Source organism: Pagrus major, chromosome 13, assembly GCF_040436345.1.
Source record: "Pagrus major chromosome 13, Pma_NU_1.0".
Taxonomy (NCBI): Eukaryota; Metazoa; Chordata; class Actinopteri; order Spariformes; family Sparidae; genus Pagrus; species Pagrus major.
Window position 1 is genome coordinate 23,112,992 of NC_133227.1, and position 26,761 is coordinate 23,139,752.

A 26,761-nucleotide genomic window follows, 5' to 3' on the forward strand; every position below is an offset into this window, starting at 1 on the left:
ATGGCAACGGTCATCTGCACTCGTTTTACCGAAGAGTATCAGCTGTATGAGGAGCTGGGCAAGTGAGTATCATCCTCCTCATCGTCATCATCATCATCATCTTCATCCAGTAATAATTAAGTACAGTCGTTGTGTATCACACTCAATATCTTTATTTATGGTGATATCCCAAATATGATTTTTCATGTTAGTTTAATTGAACGTACACGGTTTTATTATTACATAATGTGTTTAATAATCTTGTTTTATTTTGATTCTCATACAAATTTTAAATCTTTGATTTGTTAAAATCACATTTCAATTAAAATTCACAACTGATATTTAATATTCTAATATTGTCTGTATCTTTTTCATTATAGTTTTATGTATTTTTTATATGTAGACTTACTTTGACATAGAAATTGTGACTTATTAACTGAGATATCTTTCAGATTTCATTTCTCGTTATATTATTTGTTATTAATATTATTATACTGATGAACTGGCGGTGTGAAGGTCTGATTTATTGCTATTATAATTATATTATATCACTATAAGAATATGAAAAAGATGTTACAATTTCAATTTTCTAATATTTAATATGAGTTTATGGAATTTATTTTTTGTTTCTTTAAATTATTTTGAGCAAACGTGTTTCTGTGAAAACTATGAACAAAATATAACTTATCACACAAATATTAAGTGATATGGATCATTATGCATTATCGATTAGATGATAGATAGATAGATAGATAGATAGATAGATAGATAGATAGATAGATAGATAGATAGATAGATAGATAGATAGATAGATAGATTCCTTGACTGAAGAAAGGATGGAGGTATGAAGGGATGAGTGTATCACCTTTGTGACCCTATCCCACTCACCACCCACACACACACACACACACACTCTCACACACACACACTCTCTCTCTCTCTCTCTCTCTCTCTCTCTCTCACACACACACACACACACACACACACACACACACACACACACACACACACACACATAATGCCAGGTCTCTTACATAATGTGATGGTGGGTGGCAGAATACAGCTTTCATAAGAAACACAGACACAGCTTTCTGTTTCTGTAAAAACTGTTTCAGTTCCAAGGATGAATCTGAGAAGGAAGAAATCCTTATTTTATTTACATATTTGATTATCAATATCAATATTTATTGACCACACTGTAGTGTTCTTTAGACGGTAATCTCTTCCACATAGTTGTTCTGATTATATAAAACAATCTGAGCCACAGAGGTGGAGAAATGTTCACTTTTAGTCCAAAAACTTTCCGTCCTACATCACCCATAATACAACTGGTTAGTGTATTTCACTAAAGCCTCCCTGTCCAGTAAACAGCCAACCCCACACTGCAGTTGGTACAACGTTGACTCTATCTTAGATACTGTAACCTGATGACATCAGTGTGACATCACCAGGTCAGTAATACCAGTAGTGGTAGTATAATTAGTGTAAGTAGACTAGTACTACTATAAGTTTTACTTTTACTAACGCTACTTATAGATAACGCTATACTTATAGAAGCCTTTAATAACAGGTGGTCAATGTTATGAAAGGGTCTATCTTAGCCAAAACCCATAGTATAGTAGTAGTAGAAGTGGTAGTAATAGTAGTAGTAGTAGTAATACTAGTAGTAGCAGTAGTACTAGTGGTAGTAGTAGTAATAATAATAGTAATAGTAGTTATATTAGCAATATTAGTAGAGTAGTAATAGTAGTAGTAGTAGTAGTCATAGTAGTAGTCGTAATAGCAATAGTAGTAGCAGTTGTCGTAGTTGTAGTGATATTTTCAGTGGCACAGTAGTAATAGTAGTAATGGTAGTAGTAGTAGTAGTAGTGGTGGTAGTGGTAGTATAATAGTAGTGGTAGTAGAGGCTGTAGTAGCAGTTGCAATAGTAATAGTATTATAATAGTAGTAGTAGTAGTAGCAGAAGTAGGAGCACTAGTTGTACTAAAAGTAAGTAGCATTAAGAGTAGTTGCTAGCATTAGTAGTAATATTTTCAGTAGCACAGCAGTAGTGGTAATTCTAGTGGTAGTCGGTAGTAGTAGTAGTCGTGATATTTGCAGTAGCAGTAGTAATATTTGTAGTGGTAGACAGATGAAAAAATAAAAATAATATTTTGTTAGCATAAATTCAGTATACATACTGCAACACTGACAATGCTAGCATGCTGTGGTTTAGCACGTACAATCTTGACCATGTTCAAAATCTTAGTTTAAATTGTGAGCGTGCTAACGATGGCTAATTAGCAGTAAAAACAAAGTTAAGCTGATTAGTTTCCATGTATTTAATCAACTTCTAAATCAAACTGATTGGCTCGTCCTGTTGCGTTTCCAGGGGAGCGTTTTCAGTGGTGCGACGCTGTGTGAAGGTGCTGTCGGGCCAGGAGTATGCCGCCAAGATCATCAACACCAAGAAACTATCTGCAAGAGGTGAGGACCGATTCCACACACATATATCTGACTAATGTATAATTCATATTAATACACATTATCAGAGGTAAAGGCAGACATGTTTTCTTGCTGGGGTTTTTTTATTATTTGTTGGTTGGGCTGAAATGAGGCTTCCTTGCATCTGAAAGTACAAACACCTCTGATGATTCAAAAGTACTGTGGTTGCCAGAAAATTAACAAGACAGGACACAAGAAAAATAACACCTGCAGGTTGTGTTCATTTATTTTTTGTTTCCCAAAAAATCTCTGCAGCATTAAGCTAACGCTCACATTCTGTTTTTTTGCTTCACTTATTGACACCAGGTGTCGTGTAAATAAGACGACCAACTTGTTTTTTGGGTTTTTTTTTCAAAATAAATGTCCAAGATGTTCGTTGATTTTCGTCATTTTAGTAAGAAAGTGATTGATTGCTAACGTTAGCCAACGAGTTATCAAATATGGTGTTTGACCTTGAAATTGGTTAGACTTTCAGTATCCATTGTCTTTTAATTTGCTTATCATGGTGATGATTTGTCAGATCTCCTGCGTTCATATGAAACCTGAAACATGGTGGTACGACATTTGAGCTTCCCACTGTGAGCGGAAAATGGCCGCCATGTGGATATGGTTTATTGAAATATGTGTGACAGCAGATGTATTCTTTGTACGACTGCAAGCACTGTACCGTGAAGGTTTGGGGAGAAATACATGAACCGTTACACCCCTTGTGAATACTAAATAAATATGATAAGTAAGGTAGTTACAGTGATGCAGATAGCGACACCAAAGATGGCCGACAAACGTTAAAGAGGATTTAAGTTTTTTGTTTTGTTTTTCTGTACACATGAGAGTAATGCTGATTTTAATTCTGGTGACTATTCCAATAAATCACACATTTTCTTTAGAAAAAACAAAAAAAAATTGAAAGACTGTAACGACCTGTAGCTCTTGTTTGAGCCTCTCACGCGCAGAGCTTCTGGTAACATTAGCATTAGCAAGCCTGAAACATAAGCACTTGATAAAGTCGTGCTCTGTTAGCGTTTTAAAATGCTGCGTGCACGTGTGGAGTTTGTCTCAGCGGTTTTGTTGCTGCTTCCTGTCAAAGTCTGAATGAATCATTGATGAATCTACAGTGGTTTGTATGTAATCAACGTGACTGAGTGAAAGATGCTTTTCATTAATGATTTAAAGGACGAAACTGTTGCAATGACGATATTAACAATTCCTTCAGGTCCTTTCTCTCTCTCTCTCTCTCTCTCTCTCTCTCTCTCTCTCCATAGATTTTTTTAAATCACAATTCTGGTTTTCAGATTTCCTTCCGTTGCTTAGCAACACCTTGCAAAGTTGACAAAGAAGTCTGTATGGGTATGTGAGTGTGTGTGTGTGTGTGTGTGTGTGTGTGTGTGTGTGTAACATCACTGCAGTAACCCCTGTTATCTACACTGTTACATAATAATAATAATAATAATAATAATGTTGATGTTATTATTATTATTATTACTATTATTAACATTAGTGGTCACAGTGAACTATCTACTAATGAATTCTAAGTAATTACTCATTAAGTCGACGATCGATTAGGGCTGAATTTAACAATATTTTCCTTTTTTGTTAATTTGTTGATTATTTTCATCATGAATTTCTCTTCCAAAGGCCCCAGAAAACACTGTTAAGAAATGTGGATCATATTTTTCAAAAATCCAAGGTGACGTCTTCAAATGTCTCTCTTTTTTTCCAAACAGCCATCCACAACTCAAAGATATTAACGTATTGATCCTGTAAGACAATGAACAGGAGAAATTCCTCAAACTACAGCAGCACAAACCAACAGATTTTGGGCATTTTTGCTTGAAAAATTACTGAAATGATAAATTATCAAAGTTACAAATGAACGTCTGTTTAAACAGTTATTTGACGAAACACTGTCACATATTAATGATAATATTAATGATAATAACCTGACAGTGTGGGTGACAGTGGACGTCTCTGCTGGTAATCGCTCAATATTAAATGTTGTAGATTGGATAATAAACAGGAGAAAACAGGACTTTCTTCAGCTTCACACCCTCAGAAAGTCCATGTGTTCAGATGCCAAATCACCTCCTCCACATCTTCAGCTCTAACAACATATCATCCAGTAATTTCACTTCCTGACCGCTGCTGCCTGCAGCTCGGGTGATATCTGAACAGTAAAATGAACGAATGTGACAAACTCAAACTGATGATTTCACTTCCAGCGGTGGAACAAGTATTTTTATAATGTTGTGTTGGTACTGAACACTTCTTCCACCACTGATGAGAGACAAAAAGATTCAACAAAAGGTGGGACATTGTGTAAAAGCCAAATGTAATCATTTACAACGACACGTGTTTACATACAAGTGTTCCTGAGCCCATGTAGTAAAATTATTTTTTACAAGTGTTGAACCTCGCTCCATTCTTGCTTTTTGAGCGACTGAGCCTTTCGAGGATGCCCCTTGCATACCCGATCATGATACTATCACCTGTTACCAATTAACCTGTTTACCTGTGGAGATGTCTCAGACAGGTGTTTTTGGAGCATCCCAGGACTTTCCCAGTCTTTTGTTGCTCCTGTCCCAATTTACTCGAAACAGGCTGCTGGCATCAAATTCAGGATTAAAGCCATGTTCGCACAGGACTAGTATTACCTGTTGACTAATAGTAATTTGTGATAATTGTGGACGACGTCTGTGATCTTAATCCCGTGTTAATCTGCCATGTCCGTTAATTGTAAAGTAAAAATTCCACCGAATATTACCAACCATATTCCACCAAACGCAGAAGTCGTGTGATAATAATAGTCACATGCGAATCGACGTGTTGGTAATTTGGGATCATCATTTTTTTTAACCCACTGTTTTCTGTTTCTGTCATACAACTGAACAATTATGAACAATTGAGCATCTTTTACTTGATCTAAATGAGCTGCGAATGTATATTAAAGCTTGTAACACATGCAGAAAGTTGTCAAATCAACTCTGAACTATAAATTATAATGTGGCTTCCGTAGATCAGATGCTTCTACTTCTCAAAGTTGATGTTCATGGAGCCTCGACATCATTGTCAGGAGATAATACAAGCAAAGTACAACCTGTGCGAACAAGCCGCACAAAGCACAAACGCGAGATGGTAATTTAGAAGTCACATTCAGTCCTCGGGTAATACTAGTCATATGTGAATAGGGCTTTATATCAAAAATCAATTAAGTCGATGAGGTAAAACATTTAGTATATTGACTTTGTACTGTCTTCAGTCGAGAATATGTCAGAAAGGATTAGCAAATTATAACATCTGTTTTGTTTATGTTTTACACAGCATCCACATTTTTTGGGAATCAGGATAGTAAATATGAAATATAGAAAATGTGGTTAACATCATGTTTTATTAGGCAGACTGTTAGTATTAAACATATCACAGAGTTTTACAGTATCAGTAATTGTGTCGTGATCAACAGTGATCATCTTTAATATCATCATCAGACTGTGAATCACCATCTGAACAGAATGAGGAGCTGAAAGCATCAAATGTTCTTTAAACCAACAGTCTGTGTTTGCTTTGTATCAGTGTGTGTGTGTGCGTGTGTGTGTGTGTGTGTGTGTGTGTGTGTGTGTGTGTGTGTGTGTGTGTGTGTGTGTGTGTGTGTGCGTGCGGCAGGTCTCTGCTTCATTTCGGTCTCTTTGATTTGAAGGATTCCTGCACTTTGAACACGTTGATGTTTCTCTCCTCAGATCTGTTTTCAGCTCTGATGTCAGATTTTTGTTCTCAGTCTTTGTGCCGAGCTTCAGAGCTGCTGCTCGGTTGGAAACGTTCCCCCGGCAGATTCTCTGTTGGCTGCTGGACACTCATCACCTCACAGATTCCTCTGTTCATTCAGCTGAAACTGAGCAGCGGCTGGTCCTGGATCAGTCCTGGATCCGTCCCTGCAGCTCTGCAGGAGATGAGTGGAGAGGTTAAACTGAGCTGCGTCCAGAGGGAGGTTGTGGTTTTTGTTAATTGTGATTCAGATTCAGAACATAATGAAGAACAACGGCAGCTGACCACAGATACAAACACACTGTATACAGAAGATTTTAATCTCTGTGGACGTGGTACAGAACATTTCATCAGATGCTGAGTTTACATTCGGGTTCTGGGAAATTGTTTTTTTCACATTTTTTATCGACTAAATGATTAAGCGATTAATTGGCAATCCAGTCAGCCTTCAGCAATGTATGTTACTGCAAACCCAGGATATCTGATAACTTTACGTTTCTTTGAATTCAATTTTCAATCTTATGTTGTGAAATCGCTGTGCTAATAGTCTGGTTAGGTTTAGGCACAAAAAAACAAACAAAGTACAAGGTACTTTATTTGCCTCTCCTTGTCCCACTGTAGTCCTGCACTCTGTCGGCCTGGAACACAGTCAAGTGCAACAGCTTGATCCGAGATGTTGTAGAGGAGACAGGACTCTGTAAATATGTGGTGGAGACAGGACTCTGTGAAGGTGTGGTGGAGACAGGACTCCGTAAAGGTGTGGTGGAGACAGGACTCTGTAAAGATGTGGTGGAGACAGGACTCTGTAAAGATGTGGTGGAGACAAGAGTCTGTAAATATGTGGTGGAGACAGGTCTCTGTAAAGATGTGGTGGAGACAGGACTCTGTAAAGATGTGGTGGAGACGGACTCTGTAAAGATGTGGTGGAGACAGGTCTCTGTAAAGGTGTGGTGGAGACAGTTCTCTGTAAAGATGTAGTGGAGACAGGTTAGGGTTAGAAAAACATCATGGTTTGGCTTAAAATACCTGTGTTGGTCGTCATTAAACTGTCTGGAAATGTCCAAACTACAGTCGCCCTTTTGGCAGCCTTGTTGCTTGTAATAATGCCACCACCCACCGTCCCCTCCACCTCCTGACGTGAAAAGACACAAATAACCATATAATGTGAACGTGACATGCAACATCTGGTACAAATGTCAACCTTGGACATATCTGTGGTTTGCAGAAACAGTAACAGCTGACATTTTTTTCTGGCGACTGGACACCAACCACATATGGTCTGTTTTCGTTTGGTTGCCATGATTGGTCACGTCTTCCTTTTTTTGATTGCTAATATGTGATTACTGAGGCTGTACTTGGTTAGGATCTGTCTCTGCTTTCTGTCTAAAGTCTTCTGCTGGTTCATAATCTCTTTCTAGGAACAGATAACCTTCTAATCTACTTTAGTTTCTTATTTCCAGAGTTCTAAATAGGTTTCTGTACATTGCGTTATAATTTGATTTACTCTGATTGGTGTTTGGAAAGCAGAGTTGTTGTGAGACTCTTCAGAGTGTGTCTGGGCTCAGCTCTTGGGTTTGGAGTGGAGGGTGTTGAGGGTGATACATTTAAGGCGATTAAAAAATTTGAGTGCCCTTATTCGAATGTTAATTATGAGTGGGTAGTTGCCTAATTTTCTCGACATGAACTTATTGGTGTTTTTGCAAAATTCTGCATGTGAAGTTTTATTGGAAGCTGGAGTCCAGATTTTAATCAAATTAGGAGATTGTATTTTTTTTTCTGAATTGAGCTTTTGCTTTTAGCGCATTCACTGGAAACCTTGAAACTCTCAAGGTGTGTATAACTCATAATGTGTTCAATGATGTTGTTATTTCAACTGGTAATTGTTCTCCTGACATTAGTTTTCCTCAATAACAACAGAGCCCAGATCTGACAGTACTTTCCCACTGTACAGCTGCTGCTGTCGTCCTTGTTCAGTAGGAGACAATAAAACAAGATCATCAGTAAAAAACAGAAACTTCGTCTCTGTGTCTGAGGAGGATGAGGCCGGTCGCAGCATCACATTGATCTAAGTCAACAGCATGTTTATACACATTAAATAAAGTCAGAGATAAACTGAAGCCCCGACGACACGCTGTTGTCTTCATCTCCTGTGAAGTCACTTCAAAGATGTATTCTGCATCGTCTTCAGCGCCACAGATAGACGACTTTAAGAATATCTTCGCAGTGTGAACCCTCTGAAGTTTTGCTTTGGTAAACGGTTGTACCGGTGTTTTTAACTAAGATTGATTCTCATCAGAAAACAGAGGCCCAGTTCAGCCAGGAGAGGTCATGAATGATTTTCATTGTTTTATCTGAAGAAGTTAAATGATCACAACACTCACAAGACACAAAGATTAGAGGAAAGAAAAACTGTGTAACAGAAATATATTTTCTTCTCCTCTCATGTTATTGTCATTATGTTGCCTCACATCTGGAGTATGTTGACAGGATGTCAGTTTAGTTTACAAACGCACCAATTTCCTTCAGTTTCAGCCTCTCTTTTTTTTTTTTTTTGGTAATAAGTACTTTTAGTTTCTGTTAATTTTCTCTTAAAAAGACACTAAAACACAACAAAGTCTGAAAACAGAATTGTTCTTTATGCTACAGTTTAGATCTCTCCAATATAACAACAAATAGCTTTGTTAACCTCTATATTATAACCAACCTTAAAATTATGTTAAGTTTCCTTTACAGAGACTTGATACTTTCTGAAGCAGCTCTGAGCTCTACTGTCCTATTATTGACTGATGTTCACGCTCATGTTGGCTGATAAAGATAATAGATTCAATTGTTTTTCAACTGGCAGTACCTCTATTCAGCCCTGAGTATTGTCTGTCGGTATTCTTTTGAGCCTGCACACCGCCCCAACGACCTCAGAGGCAAGAACATAAAAAACAAAGTAGTCGTTGCACAACTCACTGCTGCTCATTACCTTTTTCTTTTCTCCGAGCTCACGGTAATGATGATGACACAGATGAGTGAATCAACGTTTTTATTTAATCAGATCTTATCTCATCTGCAGAGTCAGAGGACAAAATGTTCACAGACACTTTATTTCAGCCTGGCTTCACCTGCACTCAGGTTAGCATCTGTGCCAACATTACTGCTCCACATGACTGTTGGCTGAGATATCCAATCAGGCGACAGAGCTCATAGGGCTCTGATTGGTTGATATCAGGCAGTCTGAACCGTCACCCTCACCCTAATCAATAACTCTGATCACTGATTGATATGTTTGTGTGTGTTGACAGATCATCAGAAGTTGGATCGTGAAGCTCGAATCTGTCGTTTACTGAAGCACCCCAACATCGGTGAGTATTACTGAATGTACTACATGTACTGTAGGTACTACTGCTTCTTCTGTATTACTACTACTCCTTGTACTATTCCTACTCCTTCTTCAGCTACTACTAGTTGATAGCCTTCTTGTTAATTCAGCAAACGTTACACATGAAGATATTTCTTTCTTTGGGGAATAAACGTATCCGTTTGTTCCAGTGATGTAGGTGTGTATTTGCATATAGAAGTATAATATAGAAGTGAGAAACGATCACAGGAGGTGTGTCTCTTGTCTCTTGTGTCTTGTGTCAAGACGCATTTAATGCCAGATGTGATTTGATGGGCCTTAAGCTGTCCCCTTGTGATCGAATCCCTCAGGACGGATGGTAAAACCAAACGTGAACAGCTTCTTGGATCCAGCAATAATGTCACTGAAGACCTTAACGAGAGTCTTGGTGCCGGGGTCGAAATTCTGAACAGAAAACATCGAAACAATTGTTTGGGTCCTACAGGGTGTTCAGCTGTTGTTCAATGATTTTACTTGATAATGAGAGGCTTGACATGAACCTGCAGATATTCATCTGTGAGTCTGCATTGTTCTTTTTTAAGAGAGGCTTAATAACTGCAATTTTCAGGCTCTGTGTGACAAAGAGAGGTGTAGCAGGAGATCTGACGTCGTGCAGTTAAAAATGCTGTAAGCAGAATATGAAGCAGGCAGCTGGACGACTTCAGACGTTGAGAAAAATTCAATTTATTCCAGTGTTGTATAGGTGAAATTGTGTCGTGCGGATTTAATTTGTTGTAAGTGGCACAATACAGACTGTATAACTGGCAAGGAAGAACTGACAGCTTGTCTAATTTCCTGAATTTTATCAGGAGAAAACAAGAGGCAAATTCATTGCGGAGGGTTTGTCAGCCTGTCAGCAACAGCTAATAAGACACAAACAGTTTTATTGAGGACTGAACTAAATTTCTCAGCAAAGTCTCTCTTTATAGATTCATAATGAAGCTGCTGATTTGTTTCTTGACTCTCTTTAATTCATTTTTTTTAGATTTTCTTCCAGTAAAACGTGTCACTTATCAGTCTTCCCTTAGTATATTTGATAAGCCCAAGTTGTTTTTGGTTTTATATATATATTTTTTTTTCCTCCTCCATGAGATGGCAGTGCCCACTTGTTAATTAGGCAGCTGAATCACGTTCATACTGTGTTTTTTTTTTTTTCTGGTGAGAATTAGTTGGTTTGCTGTTACATTTAAGCCAGAGTCCTTCTCACCCACCTAATGCAGTAATTATCATCATCGCTGGTTATTCTCAACTTTGACACCAAGATTTTTATTTTTACTGAAAATGTATATTGTTTCAAATATTGGTTATCAGTCTCCTTGATTACTAATGAGCTGTATCCATAACGGCCCTGGGAAAAACAAATCAGTCGACCCTGGGCATAAGACGTCACCGGCGGTGCTGGAATTGGTAGCTTTCCTTGTTCTGCCATTGCCGGTGTCGGTACCAGAACAGGAGGATCCTACTCTTAATGGAGTTCTCTGTCCAGATTGGATAAAGTGGGCAAGGTTACCAGAAAATGTATTTTCTCTTTCACTGCATGAGCATCGACTAGAGACGTGTTACTGACTAACCACTCTACATAAGTGATTACTGTTGGAAGATAGAGCTATACGAAAATAACACTCTTACAGTACTTCAGTAAATGTACTTTATTCCTTCACTGCCTCTATGCACATGTTTATTACCCTGCATGCTTTTTGCACTCCTGGTTAGATGCTTAACTGCATTTCAGTGACAATTTAATCGGGTGTTTTAAAACGGAAACCTGTCCTTTAAAATTATAATCAGGTTTCACACAGATGCACTGTGTTTTGGTGCATAACAATAAAAAATAGTCAGAGAAAAAAAGCCCTGTCAAAGACTTAAATATAAAAAAATATATATACAATCAAATATAAGATAAAATATAGATGTCCTAAAACAATTACACATTTTTCTTAGAGAGACAAAAACCAGGAGTGTTCACTTCCTGTCTAATTCACAGTAAAAGCCTCCTCTGACTGACATTTCCTCTCTGGATTGAAATCAGCAGAAAAACCTTTAGACTGAGAATCTGATCATCACACTCGACAGAAAACAAACTCCGTCTTTATTAAAGTGCAAACAAACTGAACCAGAGTCAGTCAGATGTTCAAATATGACCTCACGTGGACCCAACCGACCAATCAGAAGGTTGCAGCTGAACCGAGCCTCCAATCAGAGCTCTGTGTAGGCAGATACTGAGGAGTCTTACGTAACTCTGTGTGTGTGTGTGTGTGTGTGTGTGTGTGTGTGTGTGTGTGTGTGTGTGTGTGTGTGTGTGCTCGTGCGTGTGGTTGTGTGTGTGTGTGTGTTGCTAGGAAACAGTGTCCTTAGGTGAAGGCATCAAAACCCTCTCTCCTCCTACACACACACACACACACACACACACACACACACACAAATCAAATCCCACTGCTGTACTGTGTGGGAGTGTTTCAAGAGAAAAACCTGATTATTTCTCTCCGAGTGCTTCACACAGGTATGTGTGCGTGTGCATGTGTGTGTGTGTGTGTGTGTGTGTGTGTGTGTAGGCAGCAGCAGCAGCAGCAGCAGCTTCTCTTTGCTCTCGTTATATCTCATATTATACAATCTATACAGAGTTTATACATTCAGCGCAGAACAAACAATCATCCTAATCATCACTTAGTGCTGCAGATGAAGCACTCATGTCTGTTACTGCAGTAAAAGCAGAAATACCACATTATAAAGTACTCCATTACAAGTAAAAGTAGTCATTTAATTCAGTCTGAACATCTGATTGGAAACTTGTCCTGTGTAATCGTTTATCATCTTAAATATGGCTGATATGTGTTGATTTTACGAACCACATCAACATCATGATCATCAAGTCTTGCTGTTGCAGTTTCAATGTTTCCTCATGTTTCCTGTTGTCTTGAAAATCCTTATTGTGTTGCTGTTTTGTCTTCATGCCGTCGTTTTGTCTTCTGTTTCATTTTTTAGCATCCCTTCATGTTTCACAACATCTGGCTGAATGACAGCAGCTGATAATGAACCAGCTGGCTAACAGGCACATTTACAGACATGTTGGCTCATTAAATTAGACATTGTCCTAAGAAATGAATGAATTAAACTAAATGGATCGACTTTGCTAACTTCCCCAATTATTGCGTTGACTGTAATTGTTATAAATACATTGTAGTAGTCTTTCTTTCCCGTATTAGTTCAATTAAGGTTAAGTCCGTTTATTACATTTAGCCTGTCTCCTGCACAAGCTCTTGTTCAAAGTAAATTCTTGTTTAGAAATCACATTTTCTAGAGTGGCTGTAGTTTTTAATGATCAAACAAGTCAATAGAAAATACTCAAATTAAAGTAAAAAAAATACTATGAGTGAAATGTACTTAAAGACATAATATGTAACATTTCTGCATTAAAATGTCTAAAACATCTACCTTTGTTATATATTCTGTTGGGTTGTTTACCCTGGATCTCGGCACATGCTTAGGGCCTCTTGCCAGTAGAGGTCCCATACCATGGGGAAGAGAACATCGACTGCTTACATTAAAAAATGTATATATCTAAAAACATCTCTCATGTAGACTTTATTTCAATGCTTATATATGTAATTATTCATTTAAAAAAGATGAATAAATAAATACAGAACATTAGCCTCAATGCATAGGCAAAGGAAGCCATTCCAGTAGTTTCACCTCATCAAAACTAAGGAGGAAGTTTATCATTTAAATATCTAAATCTGAATAAATAAAGACACATATTATATGAAATATGTAATGCATATACATTAAATGAAGGATAAGAGCTATGCTTTCCTATAAATACATGACTAACCAATTACCTAATTAAATAAACTAACATAATAATATTCACATGGCAGTTTTTTGGCCCATAAAATACAGTCTGTCTAGTGTAATCTATCTATTTAGTCCGGCCCTGTGTGTACTTACATTATCCCAAATGTTTACTAATATTACTCAAGGTAATGGTGCATTTCATTTGGTTGGCAGAGAGTCTGAGAGTGAATAAAACTTTAAAACGTTACCTTGTCTGTGAACTTTGCTGCCTGAGCCACATCAGATAGATTTTCAACAGCAATTGTGGTTGTTTAACAATGAAGAAAACACCTCCCATGATCCCACGCGACTTATGTCTTTTGTTTTGTTTTTTTTATGATTGAGAGACCACTAGCAGCAGAAAGAGTATCTAAAGTCAACAAATGAACAACTTAAGTTTGAATACAAAACTGTCAACTCCAAAAACAAAAAAACACTTGAGTAATTTATGACGTTAAACAAAACTCCGACTCCTTTCTGCCTGTGTCTCACCTCACAGTTTGATGTAAATGTAACAACCCAAATGAACTTACACCTGTATTTATGTCATTTTGTGATAAAACAGATTAAACACAAGGACAATACTCACATTTCTGTTTCTTCAATCACAACATATCATATTCAAATACACCAAAATGTCATGACAGTTATTTAGTTCTTTGCTCGTTGTCTCCTGTATTTTATTGTTATTGGAAAATCAATCAGCCTTGAACTTTGATCATTCCAGCAGAGATAAATAAGAGTGGAAGACCGTCTGTGGTCGACATATTATATCAGTGTCCACAGGAAATAAAAGCAGCTGGAGTCTTTTTATTTATTTATGTGCTCATTGTTTCTGTCCCTGTTTGTCAGGTTACATGAATAAACATGACCAGTTAAACAGTTAATACAGTTACAGAGACGGCACCATTAGCTCGAATGTTTACACTATAACTGAAACATGATGTCCTTTGTGTGTATAGTGCGTTGTAGTTTAAACTCATTCACATTAACACTTCTTTGTCTCAGATCTCTGAAGTACTGACCTCATTTCAGCTCGTTGCACTGCGTCTGTTTATATTATATTAACTTTCTCTGACAATGAAAAATTAAACCGGTGGAACCAGCAGTGTTTCGTCTCATGTGAATCTGCTGAGTCATGAGGTAGGATAATAGACCAGGGATCAGCAGACCACTTTGTGCATGAGTGCATTAAATAATAAATAAATCATTTAAAAAGTAGTCAGATTAATGTGTCCAACAGTACGATACATTAAAACTACTCCAACAAGAACAATTTATTCAAAAACTGGTTATAACCCTGAAGAGATACTTATTACAGGATTACTACAAAATCTGCATTTTAATGTTAAGTACTTTTAATATTGAGTCTGGCTCATCTGAACATTTTAAATCATTGGGTAATTTAATCAATTACAATGTGTCATATTTTATAAGATGGTCACATGTTCTGTATGTAAAATCTTCATCTGCAAAGTAACCAGTTACTACTGATGTCAAATAAATGTAGTGTACAATTAGTACTTTTCTTGTTGTGTCTTGTTAGCTAAGTAGATAATCACCAATCCATCCTGTAGATTGATACATGTTCAATAAAGTTTTTCTTTCTTTCTTTCTTTCTTTCTTTCTTTCTTTCTTTCTTTCTTTCTTTCTTTCTTTCTTTCAGTTCGGCTACATGATAGCATTTCAGAGGAGGCGCACCATTACCTCATCTTTGACCTGTGAGTCCTGCTCTGTTGTACTCTATTTTATCCTATTCTAGGCGTGTGATGTCAAGATATGTTATATCATGCTACATTACATTTTGTTGTGTTTTGTTATGAAACATTAAATTTCACTTCGTTATGTTATGTTATTTAATGTTGTGTTAAGTTGTAATACTACTAGTCTTTATACTTAAACGATATAACTTCACGAGCATAACGTTACAGTATGTTATAATACAGTTTGTGATGTTGTGTTGTTAATTTATCTTATATACTACTTATTGTATTATGTTGTTATATCATGTTATTCTGTACTTTGTTATGTTGTGTTTTGTTGTGTTATATTTGAAATTGTAAAGTTAGCCTTGTATGCTGCAGTATGCCTTTTTATGTTACACTTTCTACTCTGTATTATGCCATTTTCTGTTGTTATGTTGCATTACTTTGTGTGATTTCCATCACAAATTACACTTCAATTTGTTGTGTTATGTGTAACATTACAGTATCTAGCCCACATATGTATTATGATATATTTTTACAATATACTGAGCTTTGTTTCATTATTGTACGTTTTGTTGTGGTATGTTATGTGTTAAGTTGTCACATTACATTATGTTTTTATATCATACTTGGTATTGTTACACTTTCTTTTGTGTTTTATTCTTATGCTTGTTGTATTATATTATGTTAAGTTGTTTTACATTACATGACATTGTTTTATTTCATATTATGTTAAATATTAATAATAATGCAAGATTATGCTTGGATGTGTTTTCTTATGCATAATTCTGTTTTGTTATTACATTTTATGTACATTTATGTGCTCAATGTTCATTTACAAAGAAGGAAGGAGAACACAAGGCTGCAGGTCAAAAAGACGAAACAATTCATTAAATGAAGTTATTGCATTGAGATGTTTCATGCTAAAATAAGACAGAATGAAGCAAACAAACCAGGAGACCACGAGGGAGCTGAGGGAGCTGAGGGAGCCGTCTCCCTTTGGCAGCCATCCCCCTGCGGGGGAACACGAGAACAAAAGCAAACCAAGCATATCAGAGACACAGCAGGGGTTTTAGAGTACTGTCATTACATTACACTGTGCTTTATATAGCTGCACTTTATTATTATTTTGTGTTCTTTTATTCATGTTGCATCATATCACATTACATGTTTACAAAACAATATTAATTGTACAGGACTTCCTATAATGTTTTTTTTCTCTCTCTCAGGGTAACAGGTGGAGAGTTATTTGAAGATATTGTAGCCAGAGAATATTACAGTGAAGCTGACGCCAGGTAGGAAAAACATAAATCTGTCCATCCATCCTCTCACCACCACATTCCTCTTCTTATTTCTCGTTGTAACAGACTTTTCCTTCCTCTTTCTTCTTCATCATCACAGATTAGTCAGACAATGATGCTGGAACAGTTTTATGTTTCGTGCATTAATTTCTGGCTCTGTCTCTCTGATATCTGTCTCTCTGTGAACAGTCACTGTATCCAGCAGATTTTGGAGGCGGTGCTACACTGTCACCAGATGGGTGTGGTCCATCGAGACCTTAAGGTACCTGTCTGAACGTGTTATGATGTGTTGCTCAATTTGGTTCCTAAAGAATGACTTTGATTTTATTCTGTATTTTTCTAATCTTCGAGATTAGAAGATTCTTTTTTTACCAAGATTTTCTTAAGACTTAAATCTCTCAAAACACCTCACAAATACATAGGCTAGTTGTTTTTCATTTCTTCTATTTAAAAAACATTTCATTAAATTTAGCTCTCTTCCGGATTGTTTAGTTGTGAGTGGATTTTAATGTGTAAATCAGGTGTTATTCAAACCAAGGATGTGTTAGCGACGGTGCTCTTGTGAGTATTTGTTGCAGCAGGATGGTGCATGTGGGACTGATTCAAAATAAACTACAGCGTGTGTTCATGGTGTTGAAAGAAACCCTTTCCAGAAATGTGTATTCTGAAAGGTGTTTGGTTGCCAGCAGAATCACTCAGACAGTTAGCAGGTTAGCTTCTCAACATTAGCATGCCGCTCTTTCCACTGGCAAAACAAAACTGTGAAATGTTCAGTCGTAATGAAGATGACTGTAACAGTTATGATGTTTCATTTTGTTAACTTTGTCTGGAAAGTTTTAAAAAAGAAGGAAAGATGGGATTTAAATACATTTCAGTACTTTCTGACTTCCTGTCTATGAGACAAAGCTCCCAGGCCAACATTTAGTGAAGACAAGAATCTTTAAAAGCACCTCACAAACAATAGGCTAGTTTCTTTTTTATTCACTAACATTTTATAGAAATGTAGCTTTATTCCTGATGGCAAACCGCGAAATGTTCAGTCGTAATGTAGCTGATTAAAAAACTGTTAACTATGTCTTAAATGTTTTCATTTAAATGTAAGAATTTAAACATTTATTGTAGACAATTAGAGAAGGTTCGATTGTGAAATAATTGATTGTGTCTGCAGCCAGAGAACCTGCTGCTGGCCTCGAAGTCGAAAGGAGCGGCGGTGAAACTGGCTGACTTCGGCCTTGCCATCGAGGTGGAGGGAGACCAGCAGGCATGGTTCGGTAAGACCTTTATTTTATTTCGATTATATATTAATATTTAATTTAAATTTAACTTAATTTGATTTTATTAACTTTTTTTGTGTGTTTGTTTACAGGCTTTGCAGGGACTCCTGGTTATCTCTCTCCAGAGGTTTTGAGGAAGGATCCATATGGCAAAGCAGTCGACCTCTGGGCCTGTGGTCAGATTCCTCTCTGCTTTACCATCTTCTCTGCTGCCTTTCCTTATTTCATTTCCTGGTTTCCTGGTGTCCTCTCCATTCTCAGGCGCATTTCTCTCTCTCTCCGTCTCTCTCAGGTGTGATTCTCTACATCTTATTGGTCGGTTATCCTCCATTTTGGGACGAAGATCAACATCGTCTCTACCAGCAGATCAAAGCTGGAGCTTATGATGTAGGTCACATGACTCTTCCTTACATTAGATTTATTTATGTGATGATTTCATGCACATACATACAATTAACCTCCTCTCCTCCTCTTCCTTTCAGTTTCCCTCTCCTGAGTGGGACACAGTGACTCCTGAAGCCAAAGATCTCATTAATAAGATGTTGACCATCAATCCGTCCAAACGGATCACAGCAGCTGAGGCGCTCAAACACCCCTGGATCTCTGTGAGACTCTGTTACATATACTTGTATATCTGTAAATATATTGATTGCAGTGTTTGTCATGATGATAATAATGTGATAATAATCTTCCTCCCAGCATCGCTCCACGGTGGCGTCATGTATGCACAGACAGGAGACAGTCGAATGTCTGAAGAAGTTCAACGCCAGGAGGAAACTCAAGGTAAGCTGAGGTCAGAGGGTTCAGAGGTTAGTGTCAGTCCTGTAATTAAGTCCTCCTCCTCCTTCAGGTCGACTGCTGCTGCCAAAGCATCCTTCATGTGATTCATCATGTTTACACAGTTTGTTGTCTGAGGTGCTCAGGCAGATCTCTCCAAACTCAAAAAATCTAAATTTCACTTAAGTGCTGCTGCTCACACTTCAACGAGCCGATAATAAAGTCACTCACAGCTGTTGTGAGAATCTATGAAGTTGTTTTTTTAGTTAAACACCTCCTGCAGGATAGATGTGCGTCATATCTGCAGAAGCTGCAGCAGTGACACACATCTGAAAGACAGATTGCTGCAGTTTGCTTGAGAAATGGCCTCCTCGTCAGTAACTCACCAGTTTAAATTTAATATTGTTGTTTTGTAGTTTTTTAGAGGATAGTTTCTCTCATGAGTGGAGTTTAAATACAGTTTCCTTGCTTTCCTCACTTCCTCACTCCTTTCCCCTCCTTGTTTACTTTCCTTCAGGGAGCCATCCTGACCACCATGTTGGCTACCAGAAATTTCTCCGGTAAGTGCAGCAGCTGCTATCGACTCCTCCTGGGAGGATCTTTTCCGAACCCAATCCGAGTAGCTTTGGTGCCCAAACCTGACGGAGGGAGTATCATGTAGTGGGCGTGTCCTGTTATTACTGAGTGTATGCAGATAGACCTACTTACAGGTGAACAAACACCTCATGACAGTGTGCAGTATGTGTGGATTTGGGGTGTTTGACCTTTAAACTGCAGGTTTGTGTTACAGTAGCAGAGGGTTAACACTCAGAGCTCAACCAATCAGCTGCCGACGTACACATGATTAACAGGTTAACACTGAGAGTGTGTGTGGCAGCGAGAGAGTGCGTGTGTGTGTGTGTGTGTGTGTGTGCAGCAGCTGTCGTAAAGTTTCAAACACACTCGGGATACCACAGATCTATAGATAGCATGGAAACCACCGGGCGAGAGAGAGACAGGTGGAGAGACAGACAGGTCACATACATAGTTTACAGTCAGACCTATTATCTTAATCCATCTTCACTCAATTAGTGTTAAAAAAGAATAAAATACAAAATAAAAGAATGCAGAGGTGTTATATATAATAATAATTTGATTATTATGATAATATATAAGAGCTTAATTCAATTCAAAATACTTTATTCTCCTCTGGTGGGAAATTTGAAGAAAATGAACAAAAAACATAAAAAAAAAAAGTAAAATTCGAATGATGATGATAATGAATAAGATAAATATGTTATAGTAAAACATATCCAACAGCAGCGAGTCATTTATCAATCTGGGCCCTTTCAAACCACATTCAGACGATCTCAAGTCATCACAGACCGCATTAAGTGATAATCCTCAGTATTAAACTGTCCGAGGGATCAATAATCTGACTAACAGCTGTTTCTCACCAGTGGTGATGCGAAAATGTGGTGCGGCAATATGGAAAATCTGCATGCATAAGTTCCCTCTGGACCCCAAATCTGATGCTGCTGCTGGCTCTTGTGGCGAGCCCCTCTCCTTGACCAACATTAGCAAGTGAATGTCAGCGACATTACCATCTTCATTGTATCCAGCTGCTGGGCCATCTTGAACCATATGTTGTCCTTGACTTGGTTGTTGAGGTAGAGGTGGTGTTTGTCATGCAGTATTGGATGTTGTGAGACCAAATTGAAAAATGTTTCTTCTATTTCATCAGCTGAAACCAAGGATTTCATTGGCCAAATGTATACTTGAGTAAGCAGAAAGCCGCTGACATTGTGGGCCTGTCCAAATATTTTGTTCTGCTGTTCCACAGCGGTGTAAGACATTAGCTGGATGGACAGGCTTAACATGCAGTGAATCAACTCAGATGGTGTTGTTAGTGGTTTGGGTCACAGTACAACCTTCACAACATCTCTTTGGCAAGCTTCCTGCAACTGAATAAATCAACAGCTGTCAAATTGACTGCTTTCCAGTAATCTACACAGACGCATATGAAAAGTACATCCTTCGAGCCGGATTTGAACCAGCGACCTAAGGATCACTGTCTCTGTCCACCTACAGTCCTCCGCTCTACCAACTGAGCTATCGAAGGAAGCAATCAGCCAGGAATCACAGAGAGTTACATGGCAATGAGCCACCTGTGTTATTTAATGCATCTGCTCGCTTAACACCGGGACATTCCTGACAAAGTTGAGGTCAGCCAATTTGTTTACCGGCGGACGTGGAACAGCTTTGACTTTTTTCCAAACAAATCAAGCAATGAAACACACAGCTCTGAAAAGATTGCAAAGACACTGGCTTCTAGCAGGACATGAATGATAAACACAGCGAGTATCTGCTTTAAGTCAGGTGAGAAACATAGTGTGAATGTTAGTAAATGTGTGGTAGTACGCCGACATGTGAAGATGACAGATTAAAGATACCTCAAGTGCAAAGAGGCCTCTGCACATGTGAATCAGTAATGAGACGTCAATCTGATATCAGTCTGGAAACAAAATGTCTGTTTGGCTGGTGAAGTGAATCATCGCGGCCGAGGTTTCATCTAGACACCTCATGACGACAGAGTTGACAAATTAGACGACAGGTTGTTGATGTTGACCAATAGGAGCACAGAGAGCTCTTCACTGTAAACATGGTGAAGTCAAAAAAGAAAGTTAAGTTTTTACACAAAGCTCCAGATGCCGTATCTGTTTATATTACCTACACATCTCGTCGAATCACAGCAACAATCTATGAGTCTTTGATCATCTGACATAGAAATTGTCTGAACCCGTCAGCTCGCATGATAAAATGCTTCCTGCTGTATCTCGTCTGTGAGAGGGTCCAACATTCAGCCTCCTGGGTGTGTTTGAAGCTGATGTTTCAGTGTGAACATTCAGGAATGTGTTCCTGTGTTTCTGCTCTCCAACTATCTCAAGCTCAAACTAAATTTGGCCTCTACTCTCTGAGTGACCCACATGTGACGCCGGGACCTCCCTCCACCTGTCTGTCTGTCTGTCTGTTTAACTCTTGAATCTGTCTGTCTCTGCATACAGACAGACAGAAGACAAGTCAGACGGTCAGAATCACAGACAGGAAGCAGAGCGACATTATTGGGCTGTTTTTGCTGTTTTTCATTCATTTTCTTTTTGTTTTTAAAATTTTAAACTCTTTATTCTTTGGGATCAATTTTTCTTTCCTTTATTTTGAAGTATTTCTGTCAGTTGGCTGAAGGGCTTGAAGGCAGAGAGTTGTCGGTATGATGCCGTCTCTCCTCTTCTCTGCCTTCGTTCCTTTCTTTCTGACTCTGCTGCTTCTCTTTCTCTTCATTGTCATCCCTCGTTCAGGAGGAAAGAGTGGAAGCAACAAGAAGGCCGACGGAGTCAAGGTGATTACTTTATTACTATTATTATTATTATTATTATTATTATTGTTACCCGCAAAATGAATTGTAATAACTTTGGTGACTTAATAACACCCCCACTTTGTGTTCTTTGTGGTAACACTTTATAATAAACATCATAAATAAATGGCAATGGTGTTAAAAATGCTAAATGCTAACACAAGCATGCTGAAATGTTTGCCGGCAAAATATTTAACCCTCTACAACATTGTGTTTTAGCCTGTTAGCATGCAAAAAATAGCTAATTAGCAGTAAAGGTAACACTTTATATTAACAATCATGAATAAATGGTAAATTATATTTATATGTATTTATAATTAAATAACAGCCATCCAAGTAATGTTTATAGATGAACCACACAGTATTTATTAATCATTTACAAACAATTATAAACATCAGCTGCAAATTTAAAATAAACAATCACTTAGAGGTGAGAATTAACCATCCGTCAAATTCATACTCCAAAAAAATAGAGGATAATATTGCCCAGAGTACCCGCCAACTGTAGCTGACATTAGATGTTAGCTCAGTTAGCCATGCAGCTAGCAGTCCTATCAGTCAGTACCCACCACTGGAGGCCTGAGCTATACTATTGTATCTTGACGCACAAAGTGGTAGTCGACAAAAAGGGCCAGTGCTCGCTGGTTAGCATGCTAACTTCAGTAGATATCTCTGCAACAAAGCACAGGGAGGTCCTTAGCATCATGCTAAAACTGTTATTTCTTTACACTAAATCATTTTAGTTAATTTTTGAATGTTTCAAAGTAAAATTCTTACATATTGCACCTTTAATAAATGGTTTTAAAGCATGTCATTCTTTGTCAACAGTAAAATAACTTTTAACTAACATTTAATTAACTATACTTTTACCATTAATCAATGATGGTTATAAAGTGTTACCTTTACTGCTAAAATACCGTTGTGAACATGGTAAACCATCATAGCTGCCTGCAAAACATCACAATGTTAGCATTTTCACTATTAGCATGTTAGCATTTGGCTGAGTAGCACAGCTGCTAGTTTGATTAAATGACACAAAATTAACATATAAACATATTTTTCTATCAGAAACAGACAGAAACTAAACTAAAACACTTGCGGGTCGAGGGTTGCCATCACATGTGTTGGTATCTTCCCTCTGATATTTGATAAGACCCGGCGTCCCTCTTGAGATTTGGCAGCCAATCAGAGGGTGATTGTGACAGCTGAGAATGAGCAGCAGCCTTCCTGTTGTTTGTGTGGGTGATATCAGCATCCCAGCAGTCTGAAGTCAAATCTGTGTGAAACATCATCACTGTGACTCATGTTGTTGTTGTAGGAATCATCTGAGAGCACAAACACCACTATAGAGGATGAAGACACCAGAGGTACACACACACAACCACACACACACACACACACAGTGTTCACAGCTCAGTTCGTTAATGACTGACAGGTTTTTAAAAGCATAAAGACGATTTGGCTAAGATGCAAAATTGATACAATGATGACACTAACCTGCCTGTCTGTCTGATTGTCAGTGAGGAAACAGGACATCATTAAAGTCACTGAGCAACTCATCGAGGCAATCAGCAACGGAGACTTTGAGAGCTACACGTATGTAACACACACGCACACACACACACACACACACGCTACATCTCTTTGATCCCTTGTCTCTTTACTTCCTGTCAACTCGACAGTGACGTTATCTTCACACCCAACCTGAGTGATCACGCTGCTTTTTTCATCCTCCAGTCAGTTACTTCACTTTTCACAGTTAGCTTTGAACATATTGTTAAAGCTGGGGCTGGTAAGTTTTTCTAAAAGCGTGTGTAGTGTCTGAGTGTTTCTTATACCTTCTGAGCTCTGAGTGACAGGACAGGATGGGACAGGATCAAATGCTTTTCTTTAGGAATATTTGGGAAGGAGACAATGTAGAGATCTCATGTTCAGGATAACAACACATTAGTTCTGTAGTGTGATTCAGAGAATAGCTAAAGGAAGAGGCCCACACCAAGGACTGAGGAATTCAGAGGTTCAGTGTATACATTTCCATCTAAGGATAGGAAGAGGTTCAGGGTTGATTTAATGTACACATTTCCATTTAAGTATACAGAGACTAACATCAACATAGTAACGCACACACCTCCACGTACACGTTTTCCCTTGAGAGAGAGATGTTATGCAGACCCATCCTTTTCTAATAGGATAGAAGGGCCCTTAGTTCCCCAAAAAGGTAAACAATTAGAGAAACAGGCGGGCCTGAGCGAATAGACTTTAAAAACACACACACACTAGAGAACGGGGGTGATTTTGGTTGATCTCCTAAGACTGAGGGTCTGAGAGGAGTTCTGATAGAGCAGAGGGCAAAGTATTTTGGGCATCACTTTGCCAAGATTTGAGAATACCAGGGAGTGGCCACACTCTGGTTCGGACGCTGGCTTGAAATCTGTTTCAATAAAGAATGCTCTGTCTAATAAACCCCGCCTTGCCTCCGAAGAATCTCTTATCAACATACTACACGCCGACACCTTTCGAGGACGACAGCCCATACACTTCACGTGTTTTGTAATATTTGTAGAAAATCTCTCAATATCCCGACAGCAATCAATAATTCAAATGCCCTGACAAATAAAAGGAAAGAAATCCAGTAACTGTGGCCTCTGATAAGCCCATCCAGTCGTCTTATTCAGCCTATATGAAACAACTGAACAGGCTACCTGTCTATCTGTCTACATACCTGTGCTACATACACACCTTTGCTTTAATAAATGGAGTCATGGTCAATATAATTTGCCATTTTTGATCAGAATTTACAAAAAACACATTTTTAATGCCAAAGTGAAAACAGATTTCTACAAAGTCAATGTCTTCAATGTCAATTAATTAAAAATATAAAAGAAGAAGAAGAAGAAAAACAAATGTTGGAGGCCAAGGTGACGTTATTGTAGCGTTGACAGAAAGTAAACAAACGAGCAGTTTGTAAAAACTGGTTTACGTCACACTACATTTCCCAAGTAGAGATTAAGACTCTTATTGTGAAAGTCTCATTGTCTTCACAGTAAAATGTGTGACCCAGCTGTGACGGCGTTTGAGCCCGAGGCGTTGGGGAATCTGGTCGAAGGCCTTGACTTCCACCGCTTTTATTTTGAAAACTGTGAGTTGAACTAAACTTCCTGCATGACTTACTGTCTTAACTTTAATGAGCATCTCATTAAATATCCAGTCATGTTTAGTACTACCTGTCCAGGTAACTCCCTCCGTCTCTCCTCAGTGTGGTCTAAGAACAGTAAACCGGTCCACACCACCATCTTGAACCCTCACATCCACCTGGTTGGGGACGAGGCCGCCTGCATCGCCTACATCAGAGTGACACAGTACATCGACGCCAACGGGACGCCTCGCACCGCCCAATCAGAGGAGACTAGGGTGTGGCACCGCCGCGACGGGAAGTGGCAGATCGTCCATTTCCACCGCTCAGGCTCCCCCTCCACGCTCAGCAAGTAAGAACAGGTCAGAGGTCAGTTTTAAACAGGTCGGACATGATTTATATAGCAGACAGGAAGACTTATTATCTTATTATCTTGTTAGCTGTCAAGCTAACAATTTATTTTTATTTTTATTTTATTTTCAGTAGCTCTTTATTGAATAACAATGAACTGCAGGTCAGGAGGAGTAAACAGGACAGTAGAGAGGAAATAGAAATAACTTAAGACAGTTGAACTAATATAAGCATGTTCTCTGGTTGCTAGCAAGTTGGCACTTACACTAGCTACTGATCATGTGAGTATTTACCAGGTCACCAAGACTCAAACAATTTGAACAAATATATTTTACAAAGACGCGACAGAGACACTTCCTGGTGTGAATAGTGTAAAATGTCTTGTATTTGTAGTGTTATTATTACCAGAATGGCACTCAGCAGAGTTATTACCTCCGCTATGACAGGGTCTTTCATTTAATTAGGCCTAATTCAATATAGAATCAAACATACTTAAATCTGCTAGATCAGGATTTTTATTAGGATCCTCACTCATAGATACCAGCCCCTAAATACACCTGTTTTTGACTAAAAATGGTGAAAATGATAAAAAGAAAATTCTTGGATCTGCACCAAATGTTAATGGGGTCTATTCTGGGTCGAGATCCACCCTCCATCCAAGTTTCGTGGAAATCTTTTCGGTAGTTTTTGTATAATCCTGATCACAAACCAACCAACCAACCAAAAAATCTGTTAATTTAACTCTGTAAACAATTAACAAATTATGTAAATCAGAGGGTTTTTTTTTTTTTTTAGATTAAACATTTTATTTTTTAGGTTTATGACAGTCACAATATGTTGAAACTATGTCATTGTAACTTCATTAACTGTGATTTAAATGTTTTTTTTCCATCCAGTTAACTTCCAGAGTGGGCGGGTCTTTGATGGGGGCCACCGTCGCCTTGACAACTGATTGATTGACAGCAGGCCAGGCGTCTGACACCAACCAATCAGGATTTAGTTTGAGAAAACAAGATGGATGAGGAGGGGGGGCGGGGCCAGAAAGCAGTGAACTGCACAACCAATCGATCAATCGACCAATCAGCTCGTCTGGACTTTGCTTCAGCCACGCCCCTTCCCGATTAGCCAATCAGCTACACAGCACAGATTGTAATAATGAGTGAAAACCTCTTATCTCCAAATCCTCCTTCAGGATGATTGACAGGACCATCGCCTCAACAACTGACTCAATACCTTTAATTAGCTCTTAATTAGTTTTTAATTAGCTCTTAGTTTCTGCCTGAAAACACACCAAGACTTTATTTCAATAGTTTTTAATTAACAAATAAAATGGACTTTAGAGTTAAATGAGGAGTTAAATAAATTGGTTTGCCGTGACATATTTTCAGCTGCA

General features: G+C 38.2%; 1 protein-coding gene and 1 non-coding gene across 6 annotated transcripts; one reads left to right on the forward strand and one right to left on the reverse strand.

Moving 5' to 3' along the window:
• Positions 1–25,373, forward strand: camk2a (calcium/calmodulin-dependent protein kinase II alpha). 5 transcript variants are annotated; one of them, XM_073479293.1, is made up of 18 exons: positions 1–62; positions 2,351–2,445; positions 9,510–9,569; positions 15,102–15,156; positions 16,371–16,436; positions 16,632–16,704; positions 17,611–17,713; positions 17,809–17,892; positions 18,009–18,103; positions 18,199–18,321; positions 18,416–18,499; positions 19,011–19,059; positions 19,117–19,143; positions 19,305–19,338; positions 23,202–23,251; positions 23,405–23,480; positions 24,929–25,023; positions 25,141–25,373. In XM_073479293.1, exons 1-18 carry the CDS (start codon positions 1–3, stop codon positions 25,371–25,373), a joined length of 1,464 nt encoding a protein of 487 aa, XP_073335394.1. The 5 variants fall into 5 exon arrangements, with proteins under 5 accessions (XP_073335394.1, XP_073335393.1, XP_073335391.1 ...); XM_073479292.1 differs by lacking the exons at positions 19,117–19,143; positions 19,305–19,338 and adding an exon at positions 21,839–21,869 and having other exon boundaries at positions 19,011–19,057; positions 23,203–23,251; XM_073479290.1 differs by lacking the exons at positions 19,117–19,143; positions 19,305–19,338 and adding an exon at positions 21,829–21,869 and having other exon boundaries at positions 19,011–19,053; positions 23,203–23,251.
• On the reverse strand, positions 20,506–20,594 carry trnay-gua (transfer RNA tyrosine (anticodon GUA)). Its single transcript is given in 2 exon segments — positions 20,506–20,541; positions 20,558–20,594. It is a non-coding gene; the product is annotated as a tRNA-Tyr (tRNA).
• Positions 25,374–26,761: the final 1,388 nt, after the last annotated feature.